Below are 17,547 nucleotides of genomic sequence, written 5' to 3' on the forward strand. Positions count from 1 at the left end.
CCGGAATTATCGGATAGCTGTGGTGTATGCGATGCCATGTTCGGCTGGGATGACATTAATTTACGAACCATGCACAGTACATTTCGGATAATTGAGATAAAGGGTAGTGTATGATCTTTACTAGTGTTGACTATGCTCCCACATTCAATAGACCAAGAGCGGTAGAGACGAGGCCTGGAATGCCGCTAACTTGAGGGAGAGCGCCCTTGGTAGTCGTGAACGGTGCGTTAGGGTAATAAGGCTTGCCGCTGCCGTAGACAGTATCCCAATTTGCAGTAGGGGTTCTGAACAGATGCGCTTCCGTGTTGAAAACGTCTACGGTGACAGACGTTCGTCGGCATGCCAATGAATGTAGGAGAGGATAGGAACTTACAATCATCCAAGTTGTAATTAGCGGGGTCATCGAATGTGAGATACCTGGCTCAGCGATAACGAAGGTCAGCGCGGCGCTGGGCAAATGGGAAATGACACACAGGTATTTCAGAACTTCGGCGAACCAAAAGCTCTCCGTCTTATCAATTCTACCGTCGCTCAGGCTTCCTCGAACGCCTTCATCCATGACGTCCTGCAGCCCCGTGTAGCCCATGGTCTCGTTGCCACTGACGGTCAAGTAATCTATGAAGCTTTGCAGCGCGGTGACTGCCCGTCCAAAATATTTCGTATCCCCCGTCACTCGCCAAGCATAGAAGTTGGATTCAAGCACCTCTGGCCGCATCATGTAGTTGGGCTGGGTGATGTAGAAGCCGTTTTTGGCATTGAAGGTGGATTCAGTAAGGGTAAGGTTGGACCCAGAGCCGGTGTAGGAGCCATCGGAACTGGTGAAAGCCCATAACTCCGGACCGATCCCAGTTCTGCAACGATCGGGCGTACGGGTACACGGACTGAGCGGATGGGCAATCCCAGAGTAAGCCTGACACTCACGACGTAGAAGCATACGTATTCCAGCAGGCATCGGTGAGTTGCAGACCGTAGTTGACGATGGTGTCATTATCCAGCAACCTCCCACCTAGAATCCAGTTGCCTCCATGGAAACACGCTAAATGCGAGCCAACATGCCGGATGCTCTCCGTTCCACTAGGGTCATAATCAGCGAGGTATGTCCAATTTCCATACGTCGAGTACTTTTGAAATTCAGGTTAGTCTTCCATCTATCGCGAATGCAAGATAACATACTCTAAGGAGCGTAGAAATAGAGGTGTCGACGGCTGCCCTCCAAGAGTCCGCAAAGACGTTGCTGGCATCGAAGTTGAACCTGGGGTATTTGATAAGATATTCGAAATAGCTGTCTGAGCCGCCGCCCCATGTCTGCAAATGTCCTTAGGTCGAACGGAAGAAATGGGCGGAAGATAACAGAGAATCACGCACCACGTAGCTTCCTACGGAAGACCCGGTAGAAGGATCAATTCCCTGAGCGGGAAGGCCTGGTAAGGGAGCGCCCTGAGAAAATACTAAGAACAGAATCGAGGAAGGAGCTGGACTACGGCGCACCATATTGGCGATATGCAACGCCGACCGTTCAGCCAGAAGCCGATACGTATCATTGCCCGTATACTTGCTGAGCATCCCCCATTCCAACGTGAGCTGATAAGAAATCAGTTTCAGCCGAGCGTGGGTCAGGTAAGCGGGAGGCGCACGGTGCCAGCCTCTGCAATGTTAGACTTGAAAGAGATTAACAGCGTCTCTGGCGGCATTAGAGCACCGGACCTACCACTCCTTGCTTGGGCACGTTTCCATGGAAGTCGATTTGGCTGCAAGGGATATCGCTTCCCTGACCATTCTGTTAGCACTGCACGAAGATAAAGGATGAAAGCCTACATTGGCCCAAGCAAATACCATTTTATCAGCAAGAATTTGTGCCTGTGCCAACAGTGCCGGATATTGTCGCCCGCTGAGCTCGTAGGCACTCAAAAGGCCTCCAAGGTACCGGATGCTGGTTTCGAAAACGCTGACCATTCGTGTTGGTAAATGAACAGGGTTTACACCAGATAGAAGTTAAATGATTACTTGACGGTATCTGGCGTTTTGGACTGGGAGAAATCCAGGGCTGAGGCGTATTGAACTCCTTCGTGGAAGAGGTTCTATCCCACAGCATATCAGACCGGATCAATCTCCAAGATAGTAAAATCTTCACCTCTAGTCCCATGACATACTGAAATGGATCGGTCCAGTCATGTCAATCAGGATGAGAACGGGAGCTTACCATGGTCGAGAGTGAATCGATGATCGTGGCGCCTGAACGACATAAAGGTCAGCCCAGCCCCATTCTGAAGAGAGGAGAGAGGTACCCCATCCATTACGGTCATCGCTAAAGTCTGTCGAACGACAATGTCAATGACCTTCCACGTCGAGATTGCGAGGGAAACACATACCTTGGCTAACAGGATTTACAACATCATGTCCAAGTGCGTATTGCCTGTTGCCAGTATCAGCGACGTGAGATGGGTCCGTAGCGCCACGACGAGAGCATACTGGTAGACGGAATAGCCATCGATGAAGACTTGTCGAACCATGTCCCTGTAGTGTGGTGCAGTCAAAGGCACGTTACGCGCCAGCTCTGCGTATTGGATAAAACCGCCCAGGGCGAGACGTGGGCTTGCCGACAAGGCGAGCAACAGTGAAAGCGATATCTTTCTGGATATCATGACAGTGATTGATGGACAGTAACAGGATTCCGGGGGATGGAACCCAAAGCATCTCGAAGGTACCAGTTTAATACTCGTTATTGAGGCTGACAAGCACCAGAATGGGGAGTTCTGGATGGCTGACATATCGCACACAATACGTGTCTACCACAAGTGCGCTGTGATGGTTTTCAGTCGCAGGGCGAAAGAATGTATAACGGAGACTCGACCTCCGTCCACCAGCATCGATAAAGGCCCAAATCAGCTGCAGGAAAGTCGAGCGTAAGACATCGTTCTCCTACATTGTCCTGCCAGAAGTTGGAAAACTTCTTTGAGCTGGGTCGGAAGGCTTTCTGCATGATTCCGAGTTCCGTAGAAATCGACCCCATCAGAGACCCTAGTGTTTGAGGAAGATATGCCACCACCGAGGGTTAGCACTTCTCCGGCGCAAAGTACGGGGCAGCGAGCATGTAGCCAGAACAAGGGACATCCAGCCACGAGAGTACAGCTGAAAGCAGTCCCTGGATTGCCCAATTCTGAGCGCATATCATGAAAACCAGAGGAATCGCCGGTATGAATACGGGTCAGATTCTTGACTTTGGGTTCCTTGACATTTGAATTAGAGCTTACCGAGGATTTGCTGGAACCGCCTAGTCGCTGATGCCGGATACTGTCAATAGGTCATAAGCTGTCTTCCCGGGGCGCCAAAATCCAGGAGCTGCCTTGGCCCGCAGCCAGAGTAAAGGAGATCCAGGCACGAGGCAACTAGTCTTGGGATCTCCCGGTGTGCTTTCGCTACGAAACCAATGTCTGGACAAGTCAGATTATGGCTTCCTTGATACTCGCCGGAGTTAGAAAGTCAGCAACAAGTCAAGACTCAAGACCGGTTAGTGCCAGTGCAAACCGCGCTTTGCCGAGCCTTTCCCACGACAATCATCGCAGCAGTTCTCCAGCGCTTCGCAGGGCGCTACAGAGCAACCCGCTTTACTGAAATGCCTGGAGGCAATGAATAGGATGATGTATCCTACTCCGCATTCCTCGTGATAACCATATCCTCTCCTTCCATCGGAATGATATTCAACCCCAGCTCAACTTCAACCACCCACAGCAGCTAGCGTTCGAGATGGATCTAACCATCGACACCCGCAATGCTCGTTCAAAGAACGCGAAATGTGTTCAGTATGGGGTAGCTGGCCGAGTCTGTCGTTTTGTTTGAGATATGGCCTGTTCTGTTGCCCAATGCCATTTGCTTTCAGGCCTTCGTGTGGAGTGATGAACCTTGTAAAGCAAGGCAGTCGCCCCTTTGGCACGCATAGGCGTCGTGTAGCACTCCCAAACCGACGGCTGTAACAAAGTACTGTACTTAACTGGCCCCGCAGCTTCCTGACGCGCCCTCTTCCGGAAACAAAACCGTCAACGAGACCAATGATTATGAGCTATGGAGAAGGGAAATCCGATATCATTGACGCCCAGCGAACACGCCACTTAGACAGACCTGCAGATGGCGGGAACGTCGTCACGACAGGAACACGTATGGAATAAGGACAACAATCTCACCCCCTGATTAGATCGGAATTGGGCGAAAACACCGATCACTCCTTGAAGCGCTCTATGAGCTTCTGAAGCTCGGACTCCAATCGGGACGCTCTGGGATTGTCGATAGTCGCGTTCACAATCAGATCACCGTTCTCCAACCTCCCGTTGTTACCAAACATATTGGTCAGCGTGAACGGAGACTCCGGGAAGTACTTGTAGTGGCAAAGAACGGGCCCTCCTCCCGCTCCTCTGAAGTTGAGTTCAGAGATACGAGCGACGGAGACATTCGACATGATAAAGTGGTCATCTGCTGCCCCGTGGACTGGTAACGGGAAACCTGACGTTCGGTCTGCTTCATGTAGAAGGTCGTACTGCGCTACAGCGTCGGCGATTCGATTTCCATGAACGCGGGCATGGGCCACCTTGTACGCGATTTGATGCACAGGGAGGGTTGTGAGGTCGTGGACGGAGATTGGGGGACACCGAAGAGTTGTGCAACAGTTGTGAGGATATTGTTTGAACTGACGGTCCCACTCGTCGCGGAGTGAACCGACATTTTGGAGACCAATCAGGCGTCTGGAATCACCGCCATCCATGAAAGTCGCCTAGTAGATATGTCAGGGACTGCATTGTAACTAAACCCCAGAACACACACCTGCATCAGCCAGGAGGTCATGATATCGCCTCCTGACGGTCGAATATCAGTAACTCCTTCCTCCTCCAACGCCCTCCTGGCCTCCTTCACGAGTTTAGTGTGCACCGAGAATGGAATGACAAAGTTGTAATCGCCAACCCCGTATCTCCAATTATGCCAGAAACTCTTGGCCAAGAACACGAGCAGCCCACCAAAGCCCGCGACGCGCCAATTCGGGTAGGGTTCTCGCGTCGATTGTTGCTTAAACTTCTGGTACTCCCTCTCCATCACCGTCCCAAACACGTTCTCGTTCAGCCCCGGTGAAGGAAGAGGGGGAGCGTCCCACTCGGTTCCCGAAAGCTCTGCTTGGAACGCATGCATAACCATCCCAAAGCCAACTCCGTCGAGAATTCCATGGGAGTAGTTGACACCCAAGCAAGTAAACTCCTCCCCAGGTTGTTTGAAGTGGGTCAGATGCCAGTGAGTGAAGGGTGCCGACTGTGCAGCGTAGGCGTCGAGAGTGTTCATCTGTGCGCGTTCTTTGGTTACAAACAGGTCGGCAGGAGGGAACTTGGTGACGGGAGCAAGCGGAACCTTGACGTAGTGGGATAGTGGCACGTCCGAGGTGGTCGAGGTCACGATGTAGGCTTTGTAGTCAGGAGGGAGGGTTCCGAGTGGGATTTTCATTTGGTATCTCTTCACTTCAAGTAAACAAAACGATTAACCCAACAGAAATCTGAAAAACACACCTTTTTCCCAGTAACCTCAACTCGACCTGCCAGTACAGGCCATTTTGCGACAACTCTGTCCAAGGCTTCCTCGATCTTTTTAGGGTCGAGAATACCCTCGACCAACCAGGCTTTCGTCAAGCCTTGATGCGATAGGTTATCCCACAAAGTGAGGGGGAGAAAGGCGAAGTTATCTGAGCTTTGAGGACCGTCAACAGAAGACATTGTGAGCGTGTTTGAGCTTTGCATAAAGCTCGTTGCTGCTCAGCATTTAAAGGAAGTTTGCCCATGGGGCCGTGAGTCACAGGCACTGGACCCTTCGCTCCCGTGGCGCCTTTGATGTCGGAGTCGTGGCCAAGCAAAAACATTGTCAGATGCCGCTCCTCCTTGTTGGCTCTTGAAATCTTGAGAGCCCAAAAGGAGGGCGAAGGAGGGGGCGCAGACAGGATCGTAGCCAGATCATTCGGTGTACAACGCCTAAGCAATCGTGTTCTGCGACTTTTGTGGCTTTGATTGACGGGAAGAGGGTTTGAATTCAAAACTAAACCAAAGATTGGACGCGGCAAAGGATTGGAAATGGGCGCACTGAGCCACTTGGCCTGTGCTGATCTCCGGAATCGCGGGAAACTTTCTGCGCGATCACGTGGTGGTGGCCACAATTATGTGGTAGACCGCTACCTAATTGGGACAATCGCCAACACCTTTGAACGCGACCACTTTGTTGTACGGTTGAACTTGTTCAGCAACCACCGTGTTCTCTTCCTGTGTCATACAAAATCACACTTCAATATGCCTACTCTCAACTGGATCAAGAATCTACTGCCACTGGGTACGTCCTCATTTGTTATTTCAGCCCGAACATTGCGCTAACTTGCATCAGGTCCACCCGACGCGCAGAAGATGATCACGAAAGCGTATCAGAACCGACTCAGGAACGAAAGTCTCCCCATATACAAGCTTCCACCCGAGGTTCTCGTTAAAATCTTCTTCTTCTGCCGCGAGATAAGCTGGGAACCCGTGGATTCGGTTGACGAGGTCAAACAGGGTGAACTCCTCAACACCAACAACCCCGATCGTGCCACTGTCGAAAGTCTCGCAAAGTACACCTGGCGCTGGCCCAAAGTCGCTCATGTGTCTCATCACTGGAGAGCTGTGGCCATTGGATGTCCCACATTGTGGTCTGAGTTTCATTGGTTCGACTTTGCCCACACTGGCTGGATGGAAGAGAAATTGGCGAGAACCCAAGCCGTCCCGGTGAGCTTGCAGATTCCGTACTGCTTGCATTATAAGTTGGCCGCTATCCTCTTCGTTGCCGCCCATCGCATGAAGTCTTTGGATATTCAGTTTGTCTGCGAGCGCGGTGACAAGTTCGCTGAAGAGGTCAAGGTGTATTCTGAGGGTATGCCAATGGACGTTCTAGAATCCCTGGAAATCTGCGGGTACAATGCCACAGATGATACGGACGATTATGCCCTCCCTGCAGACTTTTTGGATGTGTCCACCCCAAACCTCCGCTCACTTAAGTCTTACTGCGCGCTGCCATGGGACGCCAGTTTGCTCCAAGTTGGAAGCTTGACTTCGCTGGATATGTCGTCCACCCACTCGCCGACCGCAGAACAGGTCTTCAACATCTTCAAGGCTGCGCCTAAGCTCACCTATGTTAAGCTTAGCTCACGGCTGCCCGCTTACGACGCGTTTGCGCTTTATAGTCGAACATCGCACGAGAGGATCTCCCTCCCTCACCTCGAATATTTCGAGGTCGAAACCAGTCATTTGGAATCGTGCAGTGGCCTCTTCAAGAACATTATCATCCCGCGTTCCGCTACAGTTATCGTCCGAACCGATGAAGCTATTACATCTGCCACACGAGAGAACCCTATCAAGTCCATTTACGCCAGCTGGGTCGAGGCAAACATCCTCCCCGAAGTCCTTCAATTCGTCAAAGCGTTACGTTCCGCTTGGTTCGCTACGATCGACAACGCCACCTATAAATGGCTCGAATTCAGCCTCGAAGCGTCTGAATGGAGCCAGGAGTATTTCGAGCAACCTGTCTTTCTCGACAACAACGCTGAGCAGCTCGTCAAAGTTATCTGGCTTGCTTGCGAGGCATCCTTGGAAGAGTGGGAATGGAAGAATGAATGCAAGCGATGGGTCCCGCCTATGACGATGACGATGAAACTTGTTTGAAAAGAGGATATCTCCAATCGAATGGTGTTTGAAGAGGGGATTTGCTGAGAAGAGGATTTTATCCCAAAGGAAAGGCTTATTGAAGAGGATAAAAATATCCCACCAGAGACAGAACCGAGGGGCTAACTGGGTGCCCATATGGGTCAGACTACGAACGATGAACGCTCGATTGCCTGTTGGCATTAATTTTTGGAAAGGATATCTGCACAACGAATGTACAAGACGCCTGTATGTCTGTAATAGTTCCCATTTTAATTTATACCATTGTAAACTATCTTGACTGAATGGACTTTGAGCTTACGTCGCGCAGACCCTGACTTCATGGGTCCTACACTTAGGAAGGTATTGACTCCCTTCCCGCAGCGTTGAAATCGCAAATGGCAAGCTACAATCCTATTTCATCTTCGAACCGGAGCCTACATATGAAACAGAATTGAATACGATCTCCGAATATCCACTGTGGTGCTTCAGAGACATAAACACTGGCTCTCTTGAAATACCTCGAAACCCGGCCATTGCTTTCCCCCAATTCCAGTCCAACACACACACCATTCGCCCAGTCCAGCTTACTGCCACACACACACAATGGACAACTTTGAGAAAATGACCCCCGGCTTCTTTAGCACTCCCGGACGTAAAATGGTGGGCACTACTTCCGCTTCCAGAAACCTCTCTTCTAACTCGAACCTACTTCCACCGTTCAGTTCGGTATCGTCTTCGGCGTCGGCGCAGTCACACTAGGCACCATGTACACAATTATCAACCGGACCCGCCACGAGGAGGGAAATATTGCCAATCATCGTGAGCAGCCCCACTATAACCACTGAGCAGGGAGTTCCGTTCTCAACCCACGGGCGTCCGCCAATGCCCGGTACGCCTCGTTTCTAGGAGTACTACCAACTGATCATAACGCAAGCCACGACGCGATGCCAGTATCAAGACGATGGGCCAAGAACGCAGATATTCGCGGGGCTCAGCCCATGGCGCAGGGTAGATGGTGATCGATGATCATTAGTGGAGTTCTCTCGCTAGAGTAAGTACTTGGTTTCAGTGTAGTGATTTGAGGGTGTAATTTGATATTTTGATGATGATGGCCGACTGCTGCTCCATCGCTTTACATGATGCGCTCGTAATTTGCTTACGCTCCTACGTGTCTGGAGAATTCTGAGGGTTGCCGAAAATCGTTGGGGATCCTACTGCTCCGAGCGTCTCCAACGTTGATCCACCGTGACGCCGTTGGCGCCAGTTTGCCGCTCAAGCGTCGGTTATGACGTCACGATGATCTTGCATTCAATATGTTAGCACGAAATCGCTTCGAATGGGCAGCCAAGGACAGCGCTCATATACCATATCATCCACAACCACTCGCACAAACACCGATATGTTTTCGATACCTATCAACAAAAACGTTGGCAAGCGTGGCACGACGATGGTCAGTTTGATCCGTTAATCATCTTGAGCGCTGCATCAGTAAACCTACAGATCACTTATTTCCACTTGTACAAGCCGAATAAGTCGAAAAAAGCCTTAAAAAGCCAAAATAAGTGCCAAAGGCGATAGGCCGTATAGGCTAGGGTCTCTTTTCGAATAAGGGCCGCCTCTTTTGGGCCCGAATAAGTACCAAAAAGGTGCGCAAGTCGGTAAAAGTCGCAATAAGTCGCTAAGTTCCCGATGGCCGGCCTGATTCAGGCACGCGGCAGTCTCTGTCACAGGAAAGCATCCCGTAAAACGAATCTCCCTGAAGCCCACAATGGTATAATATAGGACAGAAACTGTTACATTCCAACAAGGTGTTGCAGAGAAAGAGATACGAAGCCCTTGGGTGGTCATAACTGCGGAGGGAGGTGCTCAAATTCTACACCAAACCCACTTATCAACTTATCAACTTGGCGACTTACGGTGAGTGGAAAAGCCGAATAAGGACGAAAGTGATCTGTGAGTTTACTGATGTGGCTGACTGTTCCTTCAATAGGCCGTCGCATGTGTAACTGTAGTGTCCGCTGCTCTGGGAGCAATGTACATCATGGGTCGAGATGTCAAAGGTAAAGAGCAGCAATATTCTCCGTACGGTACGCTTTCACCTCTGAAGATCCAGCACACTCTGGATACTAACGTATCTATTTAGAAACTCAAGGCCATGAGATTCACGGTACCGACAAAGCGATGACCTCTGGCGATGTCGCCGCAGCTGTTGGGAGCTCATTCCCTAAACCCAAGGACAGGTTACATGGGGCGGTACATAGGTAGAGAATGTGACGACCATCAGAGCCTACTAAGAAGTTGAACGAACCAAATCCCATAATGTATTAGTATCGACTCACATTCATACCATCCTCTATTTATCCATTACTACGGACTATATCTAGGTTGGGAGAAGCAAAGGGTATATTGTACCTCGGACTGAGAGAAAGGGTATAGCTTCAGAGTCTACTCATAAACTCTCAAGGACGCAAAGTCAAAGTAGGCATCGATGAATCCCTCGGGGTTATTGTTCACAAAGTCTAACGGCGCTCAGCTCAGCACCCAAGTTCAGTTTTAGAATCCCCATACTCACCGACACATGTCGACGGGCAACCCGAGGCGCCATACACAGATCCTGCCCAATCGCCACCTAGTAATGAAAGGTGATGATGAATACATACGAATACCATCGGATCAAAAAGGTGCAACTCACAGAACGTCACTGAAAGTAATGTCGACATGAGCTCTGAAACAGATGAATATATCAAGGAAGAAAACGCACGGTTAATCACGATCCTCTGAGGACCGAACTTGGAGCGCAAGTCGCACAGATCAGTAGCAGGGAAGTACGCGTCCGGGATTCCCTGTCAATGTAAAACGGTAAGAAAGGGTATAGACACAGCAGAAGGGAGAGGACAGCTCACCCAGCGCGCAGGTTGAACCACCCCGTGCCTCTGTCGAACCACCTCCGGCGGAACAGTGCTCGAATCCCTCGGCCAGAACCACGACTTGATATACTTAGGCGTGATCTCGACGGCATACCTGTGCGTCCGAAAACCCTCAAACACGAACCTCCAGGAAAGAACTCCACAACTCACCATCCGCCTCCCATAGCATTGAACGCAGGTCCATAACTTCGACTGTCCTGGATCTTGACCCCACAGCCAGCATTGAAGTTTACGGCAGCGTCACAGTTGTTGAACGCCGGCGTCCTGTGGCAAATGAAATCACAGAGATCCTTTGAGCTTGGGCGGTGATCGAAGCCCTTCTCAGGGAACCACGTACCCAGTTTGCATTCTCTCAGGGGGCATTTCGCAACCTATGCACCGCGTACATTGGTCAACGTTCCGTCTCAAGGATCAAAAAAGCGCATCACACTGCCACGACCTCACCTGCACTGGTATGAAGAGTGACCTGGTTCGGACTTTGATCGTTCACCCCTTCGAGTATGTCGATTTCCCCCTTCCCAGTGCGCCCGTCAGTCCCGATTTGAAACACCGCGAGCGGCGGGGACTCACTTGATTAGGCCAGTTGTCCCCGACAGTCCACACCGCCGGCCAAGTCCTAGTATGAGCGGCACTGAGATTTCTTGCAAATCACACATCATTACCGAAATAAGCGCACCCGCATCCTTGAGGCATGTGGCGAATGTCAAATCTACCTCAAACTCGTGAGCAACGTCGAAAGCTTAAGCGAGACTGAGAAAAAGGTTCCTTCACTGACACCATAACCGAGGTCTTGTAGTACCTCCTGGAAACGAGTCGCACAGAATTCCGTCCAGGTCCTTTCGGATCCAACACCGTAGTTGAGTCGGCGCGGAGGACGAACGTATCTCCCGTGGCATAGACCAATCCTTCCTGACGAGCTATCGTCTCATTCACATAATTCCTGCAGAGAGAAGATTTGACGTGTCAGCATGGTCATTCATCCCCAACAACTTCAAACGAAGAAGAGAAGCGGCGCGGCTTCGCACTCACACTCGGCCATGTGTAGGATCAGAGATAGCTTCGAACTCAAAATTCTTCAAAAAGTCGTTGCCGACGTGTCTCTCCGTGAGCCTGTATCCGTCCGTTTGATGTCCATGCTCGTGGTGATGGTGAGGTGGTCGCGCTGCTGCTCCAAAGGCCCTCGTGGCGAGGAGAGCTGAGGTGACGAATGCGAGAAGCCAGTGACGAGTGACCATGGTCAATGTGAACGAAGCGGATTGACTCGGAGGTCCAGCCAGCGAGGAACTTTAAGGGAGAGTGAGAGGTAGCGAGCGTAGAGAGGCCGACGAATCAGACTCTGTTGGCAAACCTTGCTCGCTTCAACTCGAACTCACGCCAGACTCTTAAACCCTCCCTCCTCTGACGACGGAGCATACCATGATCCATAAGTTAAACTTTGAGCTACACCAAAAGTGACCTAGCGAGCGAGACCAACAATGAACATTCAAAGTTCCGAACAAAACATATAGGTGAACAGAACAGCTCACGAATTAGACTAAGCGATTTCCGTTCCCGCCGTCTGTCTCCCCGGTTGCGACCTTGCATCACTGTTGCCGCGCCCAGGCCCATCCACCCCCAACCCTTGCACAATGCGCACAGCGTGACCCACAAATTCGAGAGAAATTCAATCTCTCTACACGCCCAGCGCCGCCCATCGTCCCACCTCAGTTCTTGGGCCTTGAGTCCATCCTGGCGGCAGGCTGACCACGCATCCACTCGGCACTGAACATGAACACGCTCGGCAATGCGAATCGACCGACAACGGGCTGTCAAAGTCCAATAATTATTGATAATGAATGTCTTTTGAAACGCGAATTGGATGAGAGACAGATTCTCCGAGGAAGTAGTACAGGTAAACTCACCGTTCGCCTCAATCGATGTCAAAGCCCCGACCCGACCACCGGGGAGCAACATTGTGTGTATATCATCGATCAGGGCAGACCACGGAATGCAATGTATCCAGCCAAAGACAAGTTCAACATTTGTCGGATGGGATCGTTCCACCGAGGATCTCGATCTACGAGAGAGAGAGCAAGTCCTGAACGCCAATCGATGGTAGTAACGCCAAAAGTAATACTGTGCACTAAGCGAAAGTGTATCAGTACTGACAATGGTTACGGGTACCCTCATTAATCACATACCGTTCCCAGAATACACATATGATACGTACTATCCATACACATAACCGCCCCCAACCTGCGCTCCTGCCTCACTTCATCGCTTGGTTGCGCTGAAAGATTCAGACGGTCTCGCAGACCGTCGTGTTGCTGACTCATTGCAGGAATCCTCTACAGCAGTTCATTGCCATCGAGTCACAGCGTCACTGCATTTCTTTCGTTTTAGCGAGATGTCGACAAGATGGTGTTTTGGACACCGACATGAGGGGACCTACACGAACACACGACTCGTTCAACCAACTTGATATGTAATCCAAATTCTCTTGCAGGCGACCACGACGCAGATGAGAGCACAATGTCGAATCAGCTCTTTGCCTCGAGCGCTGAAGAAATGATAGGCGGTCTCCAGTAGTAACCCATGGAGGTGAAAAAGCAAGTCGGATGGTGGACGAGGTCAAAGACGCGACGAAGAACCTCGAGAACGGAAGCAAAATCACGCCGAGGCATCAATCCCATCATCAAAAACCGGTGCGTATTTCTGATCGCCATTCCCGCAGGGGTAAAGCCTCCTCTATCCGCCCAGCCCGAGAACACTGAACAGGGGAAAAATACGACGAAAAAAGGTCTTCAAAATCATACGTATGGATTGGGAGAGAAACATCTACAATAGATACAGTATACATATGGACCCGTCCATGAATAAATAAACTGGTGGCTACGAGTGAAATATAAACTGGAGACTCGAGCATCAGAAACAAGAGCGTGAAAAGTCGTTGGCCGTCGTCGATCTAAAAGCTACATGATAGAGTCGTACTTAAGTAAAAGCAGTGCAGTGTCTCTACTGGCTACAACTCTAAATAATAAAAGCGGGTAAATAACCAAATCGCGATTTCAAATAACTTATGAAAGCGTTGGGCAATAGAAATTGGGAAATCCATCAAGTTGTACAATGTAATAAATCAAAAAGGTAACGGAAGATTAGGAACGAAGGGGGTAATAGGTGCGTGTTGGTGAAGAGAATATGTTTTGTCAGCGTCGTCGCCACACAGCGCACTGCAGAAGCCAGCCGTAATCATAGTCGGGGACAGCAACACGCAGCGCCCTGACGGGAAGTGCAAACGGAGCCGAAGCCTTGGGAACTGGAATTAGCAATCACATACCAGTTCCGTAGTCAATGACATACCATAACTTTGCCCCGTTAAGTCTTAATTTATCCCCTCGCTTAATCAACGTTCCTCCCACACGAGAACAGGAAACAGGCTGTAACGAGGACGTCCAAAAGCTGCAACTGGACCGCATCAGACGTGACCTCCAAAACCGTCGCACCATTCGCGCGGGTTATGCGTCCAAAGAACACAGGAGACCCAGATGAGCCACTGCCGTACAACTGCGGGTCAAAAAAAACGCAAACGTCAGGAATCATTGTCTACTATTACTCGGGAGAAGCAAATATGTAACCGAGTCGAGACGGAACAACCAAACGTACATTGATCGATTGTTTGCGCGGGACCCAAAAGTAACGTACACCGCGAACCTCCATTGATCGAGAGCTGTAGTTGGGAAGGAAAAGCGAAAAAGTCAGCTTTTGCTTCGAAATCTCGAAATAGTAGGGAGGATAGGATTTACTCTTGACTCGCGCTCAGCCGCAGCCAGCTCCCAATGGCCCTCTTCGAAACAATCCCTCGAACTTCGACATAAGGGTGCTGCTGCCATTCAATAAGCGAAATGCTCCTGCCCTCCGCGTTCTTGATAACCGTATATCCCGGATTTTGAGCATCCGTTGCAACTTGATAACATGGCTGGGCCCTCGGTCCGACAACGGTAGAGTTAAAAATTGTCGGGTTGAGATTCGTGAAGTAAAAGGTTTGGAGATTGGCCGGATCGGTGGGGTAGGGGAGTGCTCCAAAGACGGATGCTCCAGAAGCGGAGGAGGATTCAGCCCAAGCACCGAAAGGGTTGTTGTAGTACATCGCGGCGGTGGAGTAGGAGAAGGATTCAATAATGTTGGGGAGCGGAGAGCGGGTGAAATTAGCTTGCTATCCGACAGATGGGATTGGACTTGATGAAAAAAGAGAAGGATGGGTTTGTGAAGACGATACACCAGCGACCTCGAGGCTTATATATCTCTGCATTCCCTCAAACGCTACGCGAAACGATTGAGAAAACCTTAGAGATTGGAATAGTTCCCTTTTTTCGTAAAGGGTGTCTCGGGGAGGAGGACTACCAGATCTGGCCAGGGGCCTGCATCCGGCGGAAGAACCAAAAAGGGGTGCACCGGTAGTTATACATCTCCAGCATCAGTATCCGAGAAGTGATTCAAGTCGTTTCCCGTGGGTGAGCCAGCGCCATAAACCAAGCATGATCGTCATCGCTCCTTATTCCTGATGGCAGTTGTCGGTAATTTCAAGATTGACAGGGCTCGGCAACCAAGATGACCAAGACCTAGTCATGAGGCTTGGAAAACCAGAGCGAACGCACTCGAGTGCGGTAGCATCTCTTGTGTAGTTCGCCAATGCTGTGAGACAGAGTTTCTAGAAGACTGCACCGCTTGTTATGGGCGCCTACACGGTCGGACAAGTTGTCGTAATTACGGATATGAGATGCCAGCACCGAGCGCCCTAGCTGGTGTAGTTGTACCACCGATATCGTTGAGAATAACTTTTCAGTGTCCAAGACGGTCGGATGTTTGATCAACATAACGTGATGAAACGTGAATGTTTATACCAGTGAAGAGAGGGTACGACGGATGGCTAGCCTGGAAACAACTTGCTGCGCATAAGCTGTAGCACAAAGAGTCAGTAACGCCAGAATCACGAACGGAGACGAGGAGACCAGGCAGGCAATGTTGGGCCATCTGGGTTCGGAGCCGGGACTGGGGATTGTTTGACTCGGGGGTTCAAGGACAACAGCGGATTGATCCCTTCAATTGATCGATTAACTTCCGTTTCAAACAACCAATAACCGCCCTGGCCGGAATCAGATTACGATTACTGGCCAATCCGCAGGGCATTCCGCAGGAGATGGCCTGGCGACCATGCTGCAGAGGAACGCAAGCAGCACCTCGAGGAACATGCACATTTACAGCTTCTTCAACCGAGGTAGCGGCGGTTCAAACACCAGGAAGACGGACCGTTCCGTGCTTCTCCACCGAGTGGATTGATGGACCACGAACTCGACTTGCCTCCACCCTTCCGTTTGAAAAAAAATTAAACCGCGATGTATAGGTTATTCACAGAACAAGGGTACAACGTTACAAGACAACATCGAACGAAAAGGCCATGATAAATGTACAATTGCTCCCAACTTAATCTACATTGGTAAAGGGTGGACAGCAGTAATAATGGGAGGGACAACGATCCAAAGGGAGAACCCCGCTCTCGCTAGCGCTACATAGCATACCTGATAACAATAGATCAGCAAGATGCTCCTTGAAGAGCGGAAAGCAGACGACTACTCACTTCCTCGTCCACTCCCGGGCTGTTGCCTCGTACCGGGTGCGATCGGTCTTGTAGAGATGGGCGATATCAGGGACCAAAGGGTCATCAGGATTGGGATCCGTCAACATTGAACAAATGGACAGCAAGACTAAACATTGCAAAAGAAGCAAGTGTCAGACTCCATCAAAACAAAATCAGGTGAAAGGGGGGAGGGAGCGCACCTTTCGAAATGGTCAGGGCGGGCGACCACTGGTCTCGCAAGATGTCCAAGCAGATAGATCCGTTGGCGTTGATGTTGGGGTGGTAGATCTTGGTCGTGAAGCTGACCTTGGGGGGTTTGAAGGGGTAATCGGTGGGGAAGGTGATGGAGAGGAAGAAAACGCCGCCTGCGTATGGTGAATCGCCCTGATCAGGTCAGCATCGTCGTGCGGCAAGCGGTGGGGGAAAGAAAAACTCACGGGTCCCATAATTGTTGCTTGCCATTGGAACATGTTATCGCCCGTCGGTCCTGCGCTGCAGGATGAGGGTGGGTCACGGCCGAGATCAACCAGTTCCTGTCACTGGGTTTAGTGGCACTAGTCGGACGACCAGGGCACTACGGCGCCGGACGACGAGGGGCGACGCCAGGAGGCCCGTGAGCAGATAGCTCACCTTGTTAATGCGTCGAAGGGCCATGTCTACGAGTTGGATGGGAGAATGTAGGGGTTGCTCTGGAAATCAGGTGTCGGATCGGCGAGAGATTGCAGCGATTGGAGACGGGACGGGGGTGCGATTGTCAAGCGATAGGGGAAGAATGGGCGGTGATGAGGTTCAGAGTGAGGTGAGGGACAGAATCAATGACTTACTTGTGTGAGGATGAACGGGTGAAAGGGCGACGACGGTGGTGGTAAAGGGAAAGAACAGCACTGCACTCCCTTTCCTCCGTTTTGTAAGCCCAAAGTGTCACGCGCACTTGATGACTAAGCATTCTACACCTTTCCACCGCCGAGTCAATTCGGCTCATCCCTTCCTCGACACACTCATCTCCTGCACCCACAACCAACCAGAATTTTTCATTTACTCTGCTGGTGCTCCAATTCCCTTTGTTAAACCAGAAAATAACCCAAACAAACACCCGGCATATCTGCTGATTGTTCTACCTTCACGATTATTTATATTTAGATTGTAAACGTAAACATTCAACACCTTTTGTTACACCCTCGCATCGATTTGTACGAAATCACTTCAAACATCCCGCCGCACAACCTCCTTTCACAGCCCCTCTCGAGCTTCATAGCGATCCGCAGCACTGAGACGAGGCTCATCTTTCACATGCGAGATCTATGCGTGAAATACTACC

The 17,547-nt window shown here is 50.6% G+C and overlaps 8 protein-coding genes across 8 annotated transcripts; 3 read left to right on the forward strand and 5 right to left on the reverse strand.

The window, feature by feature from the left end:
* Positions 1-130: 130 nt before the first annotated feature.
* CC1G_11067 (alpha-mannosidase 1) lies at positions 131-2,642 on the reverse strand (the record flags this gene model as incomplete). The annotated part of the gene is made up of 16 exons (XM_001832390.2): positions 131-315; positions 374-417; positions 474-851; positions 922-1,121; positions 1,174-1,305; positions 1,366-1,437; positions 1,489-1,581; positions 1,635-1,658; positions 1,709-1,768; positions 1,816-1,945; positions 2,005-2,078; positions 2,132-2,149; positions 2,201-2,232; positions 2,286-2,312; positions 2,370-2,413; positions 2,470-2,642. The coding sequence occupies 16 exons, from the start codon at positions 2,640-2,642 to the stop codon at positions 131-133; spliced, it is 1,686 nt and encodes a 561-aa protein (XP_001832442.2).
* Positions 2,643-4,213: 1,571 nt separating this feature from the next.
* On the reverse strand, positions 4,214-5,744 carry CC1G_11068 (hypothetical protein; the record flags this gene model as incomplete). The annotated part of the gene is made up of 3 exons (XM_001832391.2): positions 4,214-4,762; positions 4,813-5,487; positions 5,541-5,744. 3 exons carry the CDS (start codon positions 5,742-5,744, stop codon positions 4,214-4,216), a joined length of 1,428 nt encoding a protein of 475 aa, XP_001832443.2.
* Positions 5,745-6,308: 564 nt separating this feature from the next.
* CC1G_11069 (hypothetical protein) lies at positions 6,309-7,706 on the forward strand (the record flags this gene model as incomplete). Its single annotated transcript, XM_001832392.1, has 2 exons — positions 6,309-6,348; positions 6,400-7,706. The coding sequence occupies 2 exons, from the start codon at positions 6,309-6,311 to the stop codon at positions 7,704-7,706; spliced, it is 1,347 nt and encodes a 448-aa protein (XP_001832444.1).
* Positions 7,707-8,291: 585 nt separating this feature from the next.
* Positions 8,292-8,533, forward strand: CC1G_11070 (hypothetical protein; the record flags this gene model as incomplete). Its single annotated transcript, XM_001832393.1, has 2 exons — positions 8,292-8,348; positions 8,411-8,533. 2 exons carry the CDS (start codon positions 8,292-8,294, stop codon positions 8,531-8,533), a joined length of 180 nt encoding a protein of 59 aa, XP_001832445.1.
* A 491-nt stretch (positions 8,534-9,024) lies between these two features.
* On the forward strand, positions 9,025-9,847 carry CC1G_11071 (hypothetical protein; the record flags this gene model as incomplete). The annotated part of the gene is made up of 4 exons (XM_001832394.2): positions 9,025-9,138; positions 9,471-9,605; positions 9,679-9,770; positions 9,832-9,847. The coding sequence occupies 4 exons, from the start codon at positions 9,025-9,027 to the stop codon at positions 9,845-9,847; spliced, it is 357 nt and encodes a 118-aa protein (XP_001832446.2).
* A 286-nt stretch (positions 9,848-10,133) lies between these two features.
* On the reverse strand, positions 10,134-12,568 carry CC1G_11072 (1,3(4)-beta-glucanase; the record flags this gene model as incomplete). The annotated part of the gene is made up of 14 exons (XM_001832395.2): positions 10,134-10,207; positions 10,261-10,317; positions 10,381-10,413; positions 10,450-10,531; positions 10,592-10,709; positions 10,766-10,879; positions 10,953-10,986; positions 11,060-11,129; positions 11,186-11,231; positions 11,391-11,555; positions 11,645-11,899; positions 11,989-12,013; positions 12,142-12,420; positions 12,517-12,568. 14 exons carry the CDS (start codon positions 12,566-12,568, stop codon positions 10,134-10,136), a joined length of 1,404 nt encoding a protein of 467 aa, XP_001832447.2.
* A 1,825-nt stretch (positions 12,569-14,393) lies between these two features.
* Positions 14,394-14,741, reverse strand: CC1G_11073 (hypothetical protein; the record flags this gene model as incomplete). Its single annotated transcript, XM_001832396.2, has 1 exon — positions 14,394-14,741. The coding sequence occupies one exon, from the start codon at positions 14,739-14,741 to the stop codon at positions 14,394-14,396; it is 348 nt and encodes a 115-aa protein (XP_001832448.2).
* Positions 14,742-15,977: 1,236 nt separating this feature from the next.
* On the reverse strand, positions 15,978-17,089 carry CC1G_11074 (ubiquitin-conjugating enzyme E2). The gene is made up of 6 exons (XM_001832397.2): positions 17,054-17,089; positions 16,860-16,918; positions 16,667-16,762; positions 16,430-16,613; positions 16,230-16,356; positions 15,978-16,170 (listed from the first exon to the last, which is right to left on the reverse strand). The coding sequence occupies exons 2-6, from the start codon at positions 16,881-16,883 to the stop codon at positions 16,158-16,160; spliced, it is 444 nt and encodes a 147-aa protein (XP_001832449.2). The 5' UTR covers positions 16,884-16,918; positions 17,054-17,089; the 3' UTR covers positions 15,978-16,157.
* Positions 17,090-17,547: the final 458 nt, after the last annotated feature.

The sequence above is a fragment of the Coprinopsis cinerea genome, assembly GCF_000182895.1.
Source record: "Coprinopsis cinerea okayama7#130 chromosome 9 map unlocalized cont3.9, whole genome shotgun sequence".
Classification (NCBI taxonomy): domain Eukaryota; kingdom Fungi; phylum Basidiomycota; class Agaricomycetes; order Agaricales; family Psathyrellaceae; genus Coprinopsis; species Coprinopsis cinerea.